This window comes from Ambystoma mexicanum, chromosome 3p (assembly GCF_040938575.1).
Source record: "Ambystoma mexicanum isolate Mex_15411 chromosome 3p, UKY_AmexF1_1, whole genome shotgun sequence".
NCBI classification, from domain to species: Eukaryota; Metazoa; Chordata; class Amphibia; order Caudata; family Ambystomatidae; genus Ambystoma; species Ambystoma mexicanum.
The window spans coordinates 203,546,586-203,564,013 of record NC_090925.1 but is presented as its reverse complement, the minus strand read 5'-3'; the positions used below and the strand labels follow the sequence as shown (position 1 = coordinate 203,564,013).

The 17,428-nt window shown below is 48.2% G+C and overlaps 1 protein-coding gene across 1 annotated transcript in view; it reads right to left on the bottom strand.

Annotated features, from left to right (window-relative positions):
• Positions 1 to 17,428, bottom strand: part of ENO2 (enolase 2) — a 120,986-nt gene that overhangs the window by 89,981 nt on the left and 13,577 nt on the right. The window contains exon 2 of the mRNA XM_069650646.1: positions 9,645 to 9,753. Coding sequence (XP_069506747.1) covers positions 9,645 to 9,729 — 85 coding nt within the window. The 5' untranslated portion in view covers positions 9,730 to 9,753. The remainder of the gene's footprint in view (positions 1 to 9,644; positions 9,754 to 17,428) is intronic.

The following is a 17,428-nucleotide window of genomic DNA, read 5'->3' as shown; positions in this document are numbered from 1 at the left end:
GTACAGGGGAGGAGAGGTTGTTTGTTTGTTTGTTTGTATGGCGCGCCTGACCCAGAGGTATCTGGGCACCTGTGCTGTGGCGGGCATCCCCATCTGGCTCTGTGCCACCCTTTCCTGCTTTGGAAGGGTCTCGGGGTGAAAGGGCGGCGTTGTTGCGGGCCCGGCATACATGGGCACGTTGCTCACTCCAATTGTAACCATAACGCTACGAGCTGCCGGCTGCAAGTGATTACAAAAAGAAAGGCGTTGCACGCATACATTAGCTGGAGTTAGACTTCAGGTAGAAAGGAGGGGGCAGCCTTTAATGTGGCAGGTGAAAGAGACTGTATGTAAGGTGCTAATCGAATACCTTCCCCCACACCGAAATCAAGTCTGGTTGGGGACCCAGAAAACGAAGTGTGTCCAGCATGAATGGCTGTTTGTCTGTCCCTGGTCATGGGCAATTTGGTCACGCAGAAGAGAAGAAACATCTCCCCTTCCTCTTACCCCAGCACCCTCCCCGCCCCGTGAGCGTCACAGGCATCAGAAGCATCCCAACTTGCCCACATTGTTGCCTGAGGGGTATCAGATAATATTATCCCCGTATATAATGTCGCCATACATATAGTCGCCGGGAAATGGCATAGGTGACATTATATATGGCAGAGGTCTTCAATCTGCGGCACTGAACTGAGCATGTGCAATGGGGAGCCACTGGCTCCCATGCACATGCTCAGCCAGTGCGATGTGGTGGGGGCATGGCCATGAAACAGGAAATAAATGCAGCCTGGACGCACGCTTTCCTGCATTTGGATCGCGCGTCCAGGCTGCGTTGTGGTGTCCTGTGTTCCCTGCTGCTGCTGCTGCCGCCGACGCGTGTGAGAGGTAAGTCACCCCTTCCCCTTTATTTTTAACGCGGCTCCCCCATGGCGATTTGCCACGGGGGAGCCGTGTTATTAATGCAGCACCGGATCCCCCTGCGCCCCCCTCCCCCTGCGTCCCCCACATTAGGGGGCATGGAGGAGAGGAGGAGAGCGGGGGACCGAAACCGCTCTGTCGGTGCTGTATTAATAACGCAGCTCCCCCATGGCAGATTGCTGGGCTCCAGCAATCTGCCATGGGGAAGCCGCGTAGTAAACAACACCGGCAGAGCAGTTTCGGTCCCCTGCTTGCCTCCTCTCCTACATGCCCCCTAATGTGGGGGTTGCAGAGGGAGATGGGTGCAGGGGGGACCGGTGCTGCATTAATAACGCAGCTCCCCCATGGCAGATTGCTGGGCTCCAGCAAACTGCCATGGGGGAGCTGCATTATTAATACAGCACCAGTCCTCCCTGCGCCCCTCTCCCTCTGCGACCCCCACATTAGGGGGCATGGAGGAGAGGAGGCAAGCAGTGGAGTACCTTTGCTGAAAATGTTGAGGGGGACATGACATCTGATGAAAAGTTTCCCCAGCTAAATGAATGGGGATAAAATGGTGTGCCTGCGGTTGGCTATTGCAAACATTGAACCCAATATTGACAGGCTGGCTGGTGAAAGGCAGGCCCACCCTTCACACTAGTTCTCCAGTATGCCACTGTCCAACTTGCAAGTGACAGCATGGACAGTACGTTGTTGTACTTGAGAAACAAATTGTTACAGCACTTGCATAGCAAATGTTACTACAAGACAGCAATATTGGGTGTTTTCGTTTGTGTGAAATAAATATCCAACACTATTTTAGTCGAGTCCTCTGTATTATAGCAAAATAATCAGAATGCTTTGTTCACAAATATTTGTCCTCTAATCTGATTTGAATCATTGCAAGCAATGATTTTGAAACAACGTGGTGTTTGGCATTCACTCCTTCGTTAGGGGCACCACTCTGCTCCAGCGCGCGATAACCGTTCGCAACCGAGTACAATTTTGGAGTCCATGTGTATAGGGGGGGGGGCCTGTGCCGAAGAAATTTTTCTTAGGGGGCGCTCGGGGTCAAAAAGTTTGAAGACCACTGATATATGGGAACAATATATGGGGTAAATGGGAGTGGGTTTTGCAGGGGTGACCCCGTCTTCCTTTAGAAAAAATGTCAGCGGTTGTTGGCGTGTCCCCCGCAAGTTTCTAATGATAATGTCTTTGCAAAAAACGGCACCTTTCTTGCCTGGCAACATTTCTGCAGGGACATTATCACATGGAACCGCCTGAGGAGCAGACGATGAAAGACGGTCTATGACACAGGCTGCAGCTGACATTATGGGGGCTGGGGGGCCAGGAGAAGTTCCACGCACTGAGCCACAGCAGACAACCCAGCAGAGGGGCAGAAATGCACCCATGGAAACAGAAGGGGGTGCAGGGGCGGTGTTCGCTGGTAAACATCTCAGGAAGCATGACCTGAAGGACGCCCTGGAGAATATGCACCATGTGGAATTCCCAGTGACCGCTCCACTTCCAGGAAATGAACTTTCTGGGGCAATTGAAGGATTTGCCCCCTGCTGCCTTTCTTTCCCGTGAGTAATGGAAAATGTACCTTCATATAGTGGAATGATACACATAAACCTTCCTTTCCCAGATATGTATTCAAAACTTTACACAATGGATGAGATTGATGCAAAGTACCCAGGCCATGTTCAGCTGGATGGCCAGCTGGGAGACCTAAAACGCTAGGCAAATGTTACACCAGGTGAAGCTATGCTGGCTGATCCAGAAAACGGACACTGATCTGAAGCGTGCCCATTCGGCCCTACCTCTTCCGGTAATGCGGCCAAATCGCTCCTGTGGAAGGGATATGCCCTCGTCTGGAAATTGTGGGAGGCCAGGTGCAATCGCGCCCAGATGTTGCGTATGATATATTGCAGGGTGCAGCATCTGGGAAAGCCCTTCTATCACAGCCCATAGTCACCAATGGTTACGAAATTGAAAGGCAGAAGCCTCCTGGACAAAAGCCCTTCCAAGGTGGCTAGTTTTTGGGCCCATGCTTGTTCTTTGTCCACTCCGGGCCTCGAGAGCCGGAATCTTGACAGGTTTTCAGTGTACCCCTCTTTAATATTCATGAGAAAGTATTTGCATGCATTTAGAATTATTGTATGCAAATTTATCTCGTGAATATTAATGATGGCTATCCTGAAAACCCATCCGGATTCCGGCCCTCGAGGACTGGAGTTGGACAACCCTGGCACTAGAGGCTGGTTGCGTTTTTGTAAACATCTTTTAAAGACTGCAGACACACATTATCCTACAGAGGGCGCTATGGGTCCTTAACTTCGAAACCTTTGGTGCGGAGTTCTTCTCTGCCATGAGCTGCCACTCCATCCAGATGTTCCTTTGGAGGCAGGGGCAGACGTTCCTCTGCCTGAGGTCGCCCAGCCACAAAACCTACAGAAGGCCCCTGCAGCACCATACACCTGAATAGAAGGTCCCAATTTTCCCAGTTGGGGGATGACTCCTTAATTTCTTGAAACCACCACCTCTGTCTCAGGTGACCATTCCTTTACCCAAGAACACCTTGCAGAGATCAGGCCTGCCCGATGGGGTCCAACAGCTGCTGGGAAAGGAGGTCCTCTTCAAGGTGCCGGCGTGAGGCCAGGAGGAAGGCTGCTCTTCACTTCTACTTTTGATGAAGAAACTTTCTGGGGAATGTCGTAAAGTCCAGGTCATCACAGCACTGAACCATTACATCACATGTCCCCAGCATATCAATGCATCACACCATCCAGGCGTGCGGTGGACTTCTATCCATTTAGAAGATCCATACTTGAACATCCCAATTCCATGCAGCTGATCAGAAGTCCTCAGATTTCCAGATCAGAACACCATCGATCAATTCCTGGTCCTCCCGTCTGGGCGGTGCCAGTCCCTAAGGCTTTTACAAGACTCCTGGCTCCATTTGTCAGTTTCCTCCATTGGGAGTGCACCACTTTAAAACTGTATCGCGACAGCGAGTCTATTCAGGCTCCATTGCATTCGGAATGCCAATGTGACTGTAAGAGGGTGTGCAAAGCCCTACAGTACTATGGTTGCAAGATACATTTCAGGTAATCTACCCTGATCCCTACCCGGAGTCCAGTCCAGAATGGTTCTAGCGACAGCTTTTTTTCTTACTCGGAAGAGCAGAAACCTTGTGCTCCATTTGGGCAACCTTCTCTCTGCAGATAATGCATCAGAAAGGGGCTGGGTGTACCCTCAGCGATATATGTTTACCGTAACAGCAAAGGCCCTGTGGACCGATTAGAAGCCTCTCCTTAAATGTCCCTCAGCCATGTGGTCCATGGCCTCAAAAGAGTATGAATCCACGAGCCTGAGTTCTAGGGTTCTATGGAAGCAATTGGCCGGGTGGAAAAGCCCTCGTAGCCTGTTCTGGGGTGTTCCTCAGGATCCAAAAGCGCCACTCTTGCTCACGATAGACTGCAGTCTGGAGGGATGGGGCGCAAGTGTGGGCAATCTGTCATGTCAAACCCTATGAGCAGGCAGGAGGCTGTGAACTCCACCACTAGGAGGGAGCTGGCAGTGATCTCCTGAGCTCAGCAGCACTTCAGATCGACAGTGACAAACGGGTGCATGCTGGTACAACCAAGTGGCAAAAGAACCAGCAGGGAGGAACCTGTTGTTGCCACCTGAATATCTTGGCAGCACAGCTATTTGCTTGATCGGAGGATTATCTAGGGAGCAGTGCTTTAAGTGGGCCGGGGCTTGCTGGGGCCGGGCCCGGCAGTCTCCTAAAAGTGGGGTTCAGCCGGGGCCCTGCTCCCACCCGACCACAACATTGGCAGGATGCATTATTCCATTGCGGCCGCAGCCGCAACAGGAGATGCGCCCACCATTAGGTCAGCCAAGCTGACAGAAGTGTCAGCCAGCCACAGCGTTGCTGGCTGTCACTTCTGTCAGTCACTGTAATTTCCTCTGGTGACCCCTTGCGTGAGGGGTCACCAGAGACAGTTACTGTGCCTTTGTTTCCCCAGGTTGCCGAGGCGTCTTTAACCCTCGGCGAACCTGAGGACTCCTCGACATATTTCGAGGTTTATAAAAGATGGCTTGAAAAGTGCACAATTCAAGCCATCTTTTATAAAGCTTCGCTGACGGACAAAGACGCCTCTGGCTTTGTCCGTCGGGAAAGCTTTATAAAAGATGGATTGAATTGTGCACTTTTCAAGCCATCTTTTATAAACATAAAAAAGTTTAACAAAGATGGCTTTGAAAGTACACAAACCATAAGGTACGCACACAAATATATAAATACTATATATTTGTGTGCATACCTTACTATGGTTTATATACTTTTCAAGCCATCTTGAAGTACACAAACCATAGTAAGGCACGCAAACAAATATATAAATGTAAGCATTTATATATTTATGTGCTTACCTTACTATGGTTTGTGGTGTAGTATGCAAGCCATCTTTTATAAACATAGAAATATGTTACATATATTACATATTTCTATGTTTATAAAAGATGGCTTGCACACTACACAAACCATAGTAAGGTACGCAGTGCTGTCATTGGGCCGGCTCTCGCCGGATCCGAGATCCGGCACCAGATGTGTAGCCGGATCTCGGCATCCGGCCAGAGTCACCTGTCCCAAACCCCTGAACTACGCTGGGGAGAAGGGCGGAAAAAAAGAAGAAAGCACCTGCAAGCAAACTGTAACTTCCTCTGGTGACCCCATGCAAGAGGTCACAAGAGGAAGTTACAGTCCTCAGCCACGAGGGTCCTCAGCCACGACCCGGTTTATTTATTTATTTTTGCAACGTTTGTCGGATACGTGGGCCTGGATTATTTATTTATCTATGCAATGTTTGTCGTATACCTGTATCCGACACACATTGCATAAATACATAAATATACAGGTATCTGACAAACATTGCATAAATAAATACTCCTATTAACATCACACACGATGCAGCCACCCAACTGCTTTCAGAGGGGAGCTGCAGGAGCTGTGTTGGGTGTGGTTCAAGTAAAAGAAAACGTTGCTTATGATGAACAGAAATCACCCGGTTTGAATAGTACCGAAAGGGAAGTTTTTTTTAAATAAAATGGGCTGCAAATTGTGCATTTTAAAGAATATTTACTCAGCAACACTGGTCAAAACTATTGTCAGCATAATGAAGTAACTCATCTTCATGCCATGAAAGTGGTTTAAAGTGGAACTGATATATAGTTTGGAAAAGAAGCAGCATGAAAGAAATTGCGCCTTTTGAAACTATTATTTTGGACATTTCCTTCGACCGGAGGTCAACTGCCAGCTCCGCGCCCCTTAACCCTGCCTCCTTAGCACAACTCCCCAAACTCCGCCCCTACCCCAGCCCTTGTGGGATCCCCCACCAATTTTTTTCCATTTCCAGCGCTGACGGTACGCATACAAATATATAAAATGTTTGCATACCTTACTATCTATCTATCTATCTATCTATCTATCTATCTATCTATCTATCTATCTATCTATCTATTTTAATTTTTGTATAGCGCCCCATCGCCCATTGGCCTCAAGGCGCTCACAAGAACAGACAACATAGAACAAAGAAAGGCTCCGGCATCCATGCGACAGCCAGTGCTATTGGGTTTACTACGGTTTGTGTACGTTTTTAAGGCTACGCCCATCCCACAAGCCACGCCCCCAAATGCGCCCTCCCGCCCCCCCTCGATTTCTTACCCCACTTAAAGCCCTGGTAGGGAGTATGGAAAAAGCATGCCTGCCAGGTATAGAGAAGAAGGCAACGGATCATCCCTCCCATTAGTGTGCCTGCCTTCAGCCCGGCCCTACATTTTGGATGGTGGATTCTCTGTCAAGACCATGTCCATGGCCAAGCAGGCTGCTCTTCATGCCCCTGCCAGGCCCTCCCATTCCTGATAAAAAGCGCGAAAGGGCCACAGACAGTGATAATAGTAACCCCGTTCTGGATAAGGAGACCCTGGATCCCTCGCCTTCTCTTAAGACTCAATGGCATCAGACACACCACTCCATCGTTCAGAAGGGCCCTGCCCATTGTGCAGATAGACAAGGGTCCGTCTATCTGCACTCTACGGAAACGAGTCAATGTCATATTCAAAATGCCCACTTGGTGGCGCAAGTGCTCCGTTATTTGCTTCCTCCTCAGACAAATGTTTTCAGCTACAAAAAAAAACATGTAAACTCAACACACAGCATCATTGCAAAGCAAAATGGAAGGCGAATTAGATCAGTGCGATTATCTCCCTGTGGCAAAAATGTAATTGGGCTAGAGTTAGCACCCAAGCCAGGGCTCCATATGCCCCCCCCCACTTATCTTGTATGCACTTTATGAAGCACGTGCTAGTGGAGAACTTCAGGGACTTGGCCGTTCATTCACAAACAGGGCAATGACTGCATTCAGGGAAAGGAAAAGTCGTTCTCTGCTGAAGCACGATAGCCCAAGCATCACAGCCAAAAGCAAAGTGTTTGCAAGTTAATATATATGATTTGTAGTTACAGACATTTTACTGTTAGTGTGATTATTATGGCAAATGAAATGATCACCAAGCCCAGTGTGCATTACACGCTCAGAAGGGTTGCATGCTTGACACATATGCCAAATATAAAACACTGTAGTCATTCATATGTTGCCAACATGCGCTTTAATTGCATGCGAAGCAGCCAGTAACCACCAATGGTGCTATTTGACTCATATCCTTTGGGTGATTTATTAACTGACTGATTGCTTATATACTCAGCCACTCCTCTCGATTTTGAATCCCACTTTAGAGGGGATGTGTCTGTTTGGGGGCTCATGGCGTGAGGGAAGAGATTGCTCTTTGGGGTACTCTCATCTTGCAATAAGATTAAAGCCTATTCCTTTTGATGGGGGTGGAGCTAAACTCAGGTCAGTTTTGGAGGGCAACCTTTAGTGGGGTCAGACAGTTTGGAGACTCAGCCAGACCCAGTTTCAGAAGGAGTGTGTTGGGGGAGCAGTTGATCTCATCTTCAGGGGGGATGTAAGCTAGTTTAGGGAGGCTCTTACCCTTCGGGGTATAGGGGCTGCGGACAGGGGTCTCGCTTAAGAATCAGCTTGGGAGGCTCTATTCATGAGCTGTGTGGGGTCTCATTGGGCCTCATTACGACCCTGCCGGTCGGGTAAGAACGGTGCCAGTAGGCTCATCGGCACCATTTTTACCAGACCGGCAGAGTACAAGTCTGCGAGCCGGATGCCTTTTCACCCGCCAGGTCTGACCTGGCGGGCGGAATGGCACCTGCTCGCAGACTTTTCCGGAAGCACCGGCACTGTTGCACACAGTGCTGGTGCTTCCGTCCTCCCCATTCCCATTGAGTCCTATGAGACTCCAATGGGAATGGGGAGTTACTTTTTCCGGGGTTTGGCTTCCGGGACCGCCGGGGCTGTAATGCCCCAGTAATTTCCCAAAGCCAAGCGCCGGAAAAACCCACAACTCCGGCGGCAAGGCTACCACCGGGTTCATAATGAGGCCCATTGTGTTACACTTTGACCCCGACGATGGTCGGTATAGGATCGATGGAGGATTGCGGGTCTAGTGCCAACCAGACCTTACACCTCGCCTGACAACCACAAGATGGCCACCATCATGTTTGCCAACCATTGTGACAGCTACAAGATGGCTGCCGCCTTGTTTCACAACTATTCTACGATGCATTACCAACCATATGATGGGACCACGCGGCGCTTCTCGTCACATGGTCTGCAGGGAGGAGCTGTCTCCCGACAAACAAATATGGCCTTACAACGCGGCTCGCAGCATTGCAGCTTTATTGCGGTCCAGCCTAGTTTGCTCGCTCTTGTAATCCTAAGTGCTACAATTGTTTACTCTTTTCCTGTATTCTAACTGTTCACGATTAGTCTGCCTGCGCCCACACCTTGAGGGGTACTTGTGTCTGTTTGTGGGGCCGTTCAAACCTAAGCTCAAGCTGTGTCATGTGGGAGCATGTACTTGTAAAAAGGTGGGAGAGTATGCTGAGGCTGGAGGGCCTCACCTTATGGTGTGATGTTATCATTTTTGGGGGACACATACCCCTGGAATGTCAGGGGTGCATAGGGTGCTTTCATCATGAAGGAGATATGGGACCGTTTGGTGCAGTCCGCACTTGGAAGGTTTCAGGTTCGTTTTTGTGGCCTCTCAACTTGAAGGGGACGGGATTGGTCTGGGGGGTTTTCAGGAGGAGGGATTGTAAAATCCGTTTGAGGGGATCCACTACAGTGGGGGAACAGGATCAGTTTTCGTGGGCCCTCGTCTTGTGAGGGGACTGAGCCAGTTTGTTGCGGCTTTCCATCTGAGGGTAAATAGGGCAAGTGGGGTCACATAGACCTTAAAATATGGGGGGTTGCGGTGAGGCTGGAGGCACTGAACTTCAGGGCTACTGTGTTTATTTTGGGGGACCCTCACCTTTGTAATTACTGGGGTATTTAAGGGGGTGGAGCTTCATTATGTGGAGTGACTAGGGTCCCTTTGGAGAGTAGTCTGATCTCTTCAGCATTCGATATTTGACCTTGAAGGGGAGAGGGCGACAGTTGGGAAGACTCTTAACTTTAGGCGGGAGAGGGTCATTTTGTTGTGGCTTTCACCTGGCGCTTCAGATCCACATTCACAGAATGGGGAAGGTCATGGGTGGGTTAGTTTGGCGGCCCCCACCTTTCACACTGCCAAGATATATCCATTCATCGAGGTCAGGGTGTGTGTTGGCGTTGGGGACAGTTTGGGGTTCTCACCTTTCTCAGTGTGTAGATCGACCTCCACGGTGGGGTTCCCCCTTGAGTCCAATATCTCTCGGGCGTGAATCTTCTGGATGGACATGATGAGGAAACTGGGGGATTATTCCTGTGGAGAAAGAGGCACAGGGGGCTTCAGTTCAGATGAGAAGATACAGAATAAAAGGACCCCAGGCCACTCCCACCCATCGATTCACAAAGGCCAGATCCATCCACATATGGACACATCCAGCCCACGCCACAGACTTCAGGAAGTACCTCCATAGCGCGCCAACCTCTTCCCTTCTCATCCCCAGCATCCCTCCCCAACAGCTTCTCACTCGGTCACCACCAAGTTCCCACTGTTAGCCCCACAGTGCCCACACCTCTGTCCCCTACCAGTCCCATCACAAGCCGCGCTATGCCTTCTCTTAGAGCATCTGCAATCCATCCCTCAACCCTCACCCCAGCCCATCCCCACAGATGCCGATAGCTTGGCCCACCACCACCCCAGATATTTCCCCACTGTTCCCATCCTGCTGCCCATCCCCACAGATTCATCCCACCGGATCCTATTCCCCGGCCCACACCCACAGCTGGAAGCACACCATTCCCCATCCCTCGGCCGACCCCACAGATATATTCTGTCCCATACCCATAGCTCTGAAGCTCACCTGCACCCATACCCGGCCCCTCCCCACTTATCCTGACCCATCCCAGAGCAATGCCCCCTGAGGTCCCATAACCTGGCCCATCCCCACTGGCTCCCAAGCATCAGCCCATCCCTGCAGCTCTATCCCGTCAATCCTGATTGCCTGACCAATCCCCAAAGCTGAGGAAGGACAACATCCCCATAAGTGAGCCATGAACGTGCACAGATCACCACTTTGAACATTCGTCGACTGGAAATATTCATGACTCACTCATGGTGGAGGAGGGCGGGGGGGGGGGGCTTAGCTGAGCCCACCTCCCGTCATCCTGCCCCCCAAACCAACCTTAAGTCTTATGCTGCTCCGACTCGAGACTCAGTCCAATTTGGCAAAAAGTGCTGTTTTACATTTTAGCATGGGCCATAGCTTGGCCAACAGTGGTACGTGGGACCTGGAAGAAGACAGGGTGGAGAAGGGGGTGATCCTTAGAGTGGGAGGGGTTGGTAGAAGCTTCAACCTCTCCCACTCTGAGGATCACCCCCTAACTCCACCCTGTCTTCTTCCAGGCCCCCCGTACCACTGTTGGCCAAGCTCCTCTAACCCTACTGCTACAACATCACAGTTTCCAATAACTAGGAACATTTGTCATTGCCTCGCCTAGATATTTGTTGGAGATCAAATGATTTTGCCGGTTAGGTAGCTCAGTATGTTGAGCACTCCCTGCTGCGATCTGTGTGTGAGCTACAGGTCGCAGGTTGGGATCCTGGCAAGACAAACTCAGCGTTTCATCCTTCCGAGGTCGATAAATGAGTACCAACTTCGCTTGGGTGCAATTGTATGTAAATATGTTCTATGTAAAGCGCTTTGGTGAAAGCACTATACAAATAAAACCTCATTATCTTTAATGCAAATGAATAAACATAGCCAGGGCTGTTCTAAGGACAGTAGTATAGCATGCACAGAACATGGAAAAGATTGACAGAGCCATGTGGGTAGTTCTCTGAAAGCACTAGTATCCATAGCTGTTGAGTTCCAGTTCCATGCCCGACACCTGGAGCCAGTCTTGGTGTTTCCCATTAGCTAGCAGGCAACGATGAACTGAAGGCAGAAACTCAAGAATGTTGTGATGAATGAATGCGAAGGAACTACGAGTGACCCTGAGAAAGTTGGTTCTAACATTGAGACTAACTCACAAAAACCTTCTCCCTGCTGTTACAGGCATACACTTCTTCCTCCCAAACCACACAGAAATCACTAAGCTGTGTCCATGCCAACCACAACTCTTCTCCACTTACTGCCCTCTAGAGGCTCCAGGGCAAATGACAACAGACCCCAGACTGAGCACCACGACTCTAGAGCAAGCGACACTAGGTAGCTGGTCAGCTAAGGAGCTAAGCACTCACTGGTGAGAGCTGGGTTCAAGTTGACATTCTTTCATGGCCGATAAACTGGGCATCCTTACATTGGGGAGTAGCTACACATGGTAATGGCAGCACTACAAAATGGGGGAAATGTCAATGCAAGCATTCTGCATTAAAAAAGCTATTGTTATAAATACAACCCACGCAGATTGTACACCCACTCCGCACCAAGTATGAACTGAAGTAGAGCCTAGACAACCACAGCCCTACCTCCAAGGGACACAACTGCTCTACCAACACCCTCCTACCTTTCTACCCCAGTCTATCACCAGGGAGCTTCTATCCACTGCTCTTGATCCAGGGTCCTCATGCCACTCTACCTCTGGTGCCTGCCTCTCGTCCCGGGCTCCTGCCACTGCTGCTTCTCCACCATGCCTCCTTCCAGGGCCCTGTGGGCTATCCTCCCCAGCCAACCTTCAGAGCGACCCCCCTTCTAAATCCCCTTGCCATCCCCACTATGTGCCCTACTACCCCTCACAGCCCCAGGGTACCACCTGCATCATTCTAGCCCCCCCCTTCGCAGCCCACCTCATGACATCCTAAAGGCCGATCAGGGTGCCACCGGGCGAGGGTGTCAGAATGACATTGCAAACAGCAAATATATCTCCATTCCAAATGAGGAGGTAGTGCCTCTGCCTCCAAGACCCTCCTGCCGCTCTCTCATTCTGAGCTGGGCTACCCTCACGCAGCCTCCCTCAATAACCAACCTTCCCCTCTTACCCCACCAGCCTACATCCATGCCTCAGCTACCTTTCATATCCCCTTTCCTTCTAAATTCATTACCCCTACCTACAGACCCCTGTGACAACTGACACCTGTTCCGCCTACCTGTAGGTTCCCCCTACTCCTTGAAGCCACCCCCCCGCCCGCCAGCCTTCCTAGCCTGTGGTTCTACCACTGAGTTTCCCCGAAGGAGTAGGACATGTAGAGTTTGAGCTTCAGTTTTGGCCTTAGAGGTTGAGCAATAAAATGCATGCTGGTTTAGTTTCACTGCCGGGAAGACGAGCAGGAAGTGCGTAAGGGCTACAATGTGTTGTTGAAGGCATAGAAACAACAAGTGGACACAGGTGTTGACTTGTTAGGTGGCAAGAGCAGTGAAACTGTGCAAGTCTGTAAAGATTTTGTAATTTTTTGGCTGCTGCGAAACAGACAGTACACAAGCACCTCCAAGTCATAGATGGCTCTTCAAATCAAGGACAACGCGGCCTATGCATCCAGGTTCTACTCGACCTCTCTGCCGCATTCAACACCCTCACACTGACCAGTCTAGTCACAAGCAGAAGATTCCATGGGAAAATCCTGCCTGCAAAATGTTGTCAGGGAGGCTATTTATTTTTTCTGCCCGCTAAAATACGCTCCCAAATATTCTAGGACTGGTATTATTTACTATTCTAAATTTCGGGGAAAGTGTTTATTTTTAGTCAGGGTGCAGATTCTGCCCTCTCCTGGTGACATTTTGCTTGAGGAGATTTTCACTGGATACCATCTGCATCTGACCTCGAAGCCAAGCACCAAACTGTCTAGTCACCCAGATGGGCCACTGCAGGTCGGACCACCACCCAGTCACCTGTGGAATCGACTCCATACTCTCCCCAGTGATCTTTTATCAATTCATTGTCACTGATGGCCTCATAAATCCCAAAGACACTTCAGGGGTCTTTGGGATTTATATATATTTTTTGTGATTAATTTATTAGCATTTGTTTTTACAGTTTTAAACCTTGAGCTATTTGTCAAATACGAAAGTGGAGAAAAGAAAAGAAAGAAAAGAGGCAAGGAGAAGAAAAAATGAAAAAAAGAAAGAAGCGTTTCATTTCCTTAACTCGTAAAATAAACACAGAAGAAAGGTAAAACAGGTGCAAATAGACTGAAATTATTCCCACAAAGTAAATCTTAGTGCCACATCTTCAGAGGGGGTCCTTGTCACCTCCAATTAATGAATTTCTTATAAATTCTACATTACAATCTAAAGGCATACAGTCACGTTCCATAACAGCATTACTTTTTGTCTATTATTGCAAACACTTCTTTCAGAAATGATAGGAGGGCCAGCATTAAGGAAATGCATTTGCCTTGGAGCGAGGCTGACCACCAGTCCTCCACGGTCCGAGTAGGAGACGGCGAGAAGAATTTCCCCAGCCATCTTCTCCTTTGCTGATTTAGACCTGGACATATTAAGGTCAAATAAAACAGCGTATCCCTTTGTCCTTTACAAAGTCTGCATTCATATGTTCTACTATGTTTTTCTTTTCTTGCTACTAAGTGTTCTTGGGTAGGCATCAGAGTGATGAGAAAGCGCATAAATTGTGATCTCCGCTGTTTGCAAAGACATTTTTCCAAATATCATGGGGGCTTCCCTCTATGTCTATGTTCCAAACGTTTATGGCCATCCTTGTGTGGATCCAATCTTGATCAAATCGTTTTTGTTTGACTTTAGCAGGTTCCCTAATTGAGTTTTCTTCTATAGAATCTTTAAACAAGAATTTTTTCCAAATATACAGCGCTGGATCCATATTTTCCTGTAGGGCTTTATTCAATACTTTGAAACCAACTTCTGGTGTACCCAAGAGACATTTACGAAAGAAGGCTAGAGTTTTCCATTGAGTGATAGCATACAAGGAAACCAACCCCAGATCTTCTCTCAATAGTTGAATTTGCAAATTAGGTGGGAGGTACAGAACCTGTCTCCAAAAGAAGCCTTCCAGCTTCGGCCATAGCTCCACTGGCAGAAGGAATGTAGTTTCTAAGCCATATGTGACTGTAGGTGCCACCTTCATTGTGTAGAAATCGATTACCGGCTGCAGTGTAAATTTACAGTGCTTGCGGCTGGAATATTCAGGCCTGCAAGGTCAGGCTTCTAATCTTCACTCTTATGGCCTTATCACGAGTTGGGCAGTATTCCAGCGGTATTCCCACAGGGATACCGCCCGCGCTAATAGGGTTACCCCCAACCAGTGCGGCGCTATTAGGGCCGGATCAAAGGTTGTGCAGTAACTGTAACTCCCCATTCCCCATTGGGTCCGCAGGACCCAATGGTGGATTTTCGGCACAATTAGCGTGCGCTAATAGCGCAGCGCAAATTGAGCCAGAAAATGGGAAATTTCCTGGAGTGTTTATCCCCAGCTCCGAGCTGGGGTAAATGCTGCCAGACTCGTGATTGGGCAAACCCTTAAATGTGGCAGTAATAGCATTACCGCTGCATTTAATGGTTCCCGCCCAACTCGTGATGAGGCGGTTAGTTTGGCTTCTTGAGGAGCTTCGACTATACTGTTATTTATACAGACATTCAAGTAAACCATACTCGAGAGCTCCAACATTTTTTTACCTTTTAAATACCAAGATTGCTTTTTGGAGATCTTGTGACCAATTTTTCCTCCCAGAGACAGGATTCTTGATTTTATAACATTAACTTTCAGTCCATTATCATCCAGGTATGCCGCTATAGCATCTAGTTGCAGTCCCACTTGTGTCTGATCTAGTAGGATTAGGTTGTCTGCATACAGCAGACGGCCCACCGCTTCTCGGGCTATTCTAGGAGGAAACATTCTGATGTCATCAAAAGCATTCAGTGTATCTGAGATAAATTGGTTGAAGATGGCGGGGGCCAGCTTACACCCCTGTTTCAGGCCTTTCGTTGTTTTTATTGGGTCTGATAAATATCCGCTTTTATCCAACCTCACCTACAAGCTTGCATTAGTATGCAGCACCGTACAAGCTTCTCTTATATCCCTTGGGCAGTGCCACAGATGCAGCTTTTTTCACAATTTAGCTGTCTCAGTGGTGTCGAAAGCTTGAGCGAGATCAATTGAAGCTAGGTACCCTCTCCCCCTAGGCTTCGACTTAACACTTGCTTTGATTTGGTTAATTAAAAAGAGGTTCAGGGCGGTACCTATACCTTTCTCAAAGCCTGCCTGCCATTTGTTGTAATGTCCCATACTTTTTTTCCAGGTGTTGAAAGCCTTCATAACTAGTGCACCAAAGATCTTGCCTGTTACATCTAGAAGAGTGATAGGCCTATAGTTAGATGGATTAGACCTATCGTCCTTCTTAAATATAGGGTTGACAATTGACTCTTACTATAACCCAGTAACCCTTACTGTATAAATTCTGTCTGCCTGATTTGATGGCCGAAAGGCAAATGCTTCAGTTTAACTCACTTCAGGGACTTCCTAGGTGTGACTTTCTCTACTTTCTTTTATTTTTAATATTTTTAATTGAATGAACAATTTTTTCAGAATGAAACATTTGACATCAATACATCCGCTTCGTCCAATCCAAAAGAAGAGAAAGAGAGAAAAAAGAAAGAAAGAAAAGAATGGGTTCAGTGGTAAGTCTTTGGCCGAAGTCTCCTGGGCGTTAGGCTTTTAAACAAGGTTTAAAGTGATAGACTCCATCATGGAAACTGAGGCGATGATCGTTTTGATTTGCTCTCCACATATGAGAGTCCTCCAACAATCCTCCATGTCCATTGTTGCGTGGTTATTCAGTATTGGGGTCAAGTTTAGCTCTCTCAAGGGCTCCCATCTCGTACAGGTCATCAACAAGTGATTGATCGTTCCGGTCTCTTCAGTTGGTGCACAGAACAGACAAGTTTTTGAGGTAGATCTTCCTTGAATGTAGTTGATTTCATTGGCATTTAACAGGTTTAATCTCATTCTGAGGAAGGTGTCTCTGAATGATCTGTCCGGAAATCTTTTCAGATAGCCTCTCCGGTGGTTCCATTTTTTGGGATTGCAGGCAAGTTCTCCACCAAACTACTTTACTTGCTTTCTCAGTTGTTTTGATCCAGTCAAGTTCAAAGAGCTTTTTTTGATTCTCAGAGGATTCGTGACCAGATCCCTTTCTGAGCAACCGACTTCCTCTGGTGTTTTTTGGCAGCTGCTAACCCAAGTGTTCAGGACCCTGTTTGAGGATTTACAAATTTCGTCTTGGATCACTTCGAATATTGATGCACAGAAAGGAGGCAGTGTTTTTCGATATACGTTTAGTGCCTTTCAATCCACGATCGCTTCCAGTGAAGTTAGAGTGAGCTCATTTCTAATTCTGACAGTTCCAGCTGAGTTTGGTAAATTTAGGACGGATTGCCAGAACTTACCTTCCAATGTTGACCATATTTCTGTCGGCATATGGATCCAACCTTCGGCTCCATATGTTATGGTTGGAACCACCTTGTTCCTGTAGACGTTGACTAGACCAATGATGGAAAATCTTCCAAATCTTTCGTCCATCAAACGACCCTGTGTTATCAAGATTGTGATCTTACTCTTTATAAAATCTTGGGCCGGTGCCTTTATGGGGCTGTTGTTAAAAATTACTCCAAGGTATCCAATGGAATCCACTTCCTCGATCTTTCTGTCGGCCAAAAACCAACTTGGTTTGCTCTTTCTCCGTTTTGCCTTTTGAAGGCAAATGATTTTGGTTTTGCTTTCGTTTATCTCCAAGTTGTTTTCAAGCAGGTAACGGTAGAGGCTGTCTAGTTGTCTTTGGAGGCCTACTACTGTTTGATCAATCATGATCAAGTCATCTGCGTAGAGGAGTCTTCTTAGTTTAGTTTTTCCCAGCTTAGGTGGAAAGGACCGAATTGATGGTTCAAAGTCGGGAAGGTTAGCAATATAGAAATTGTAGATGGCAGGGGCAAGGGGACAGCCCTGCTTGACCCCTCTCCAAGTTGGGATTGGCATACTTAGAAGGCCTCCTCTGTTTAGATGAACTCTGATCAAGGTGTCAGAATGTA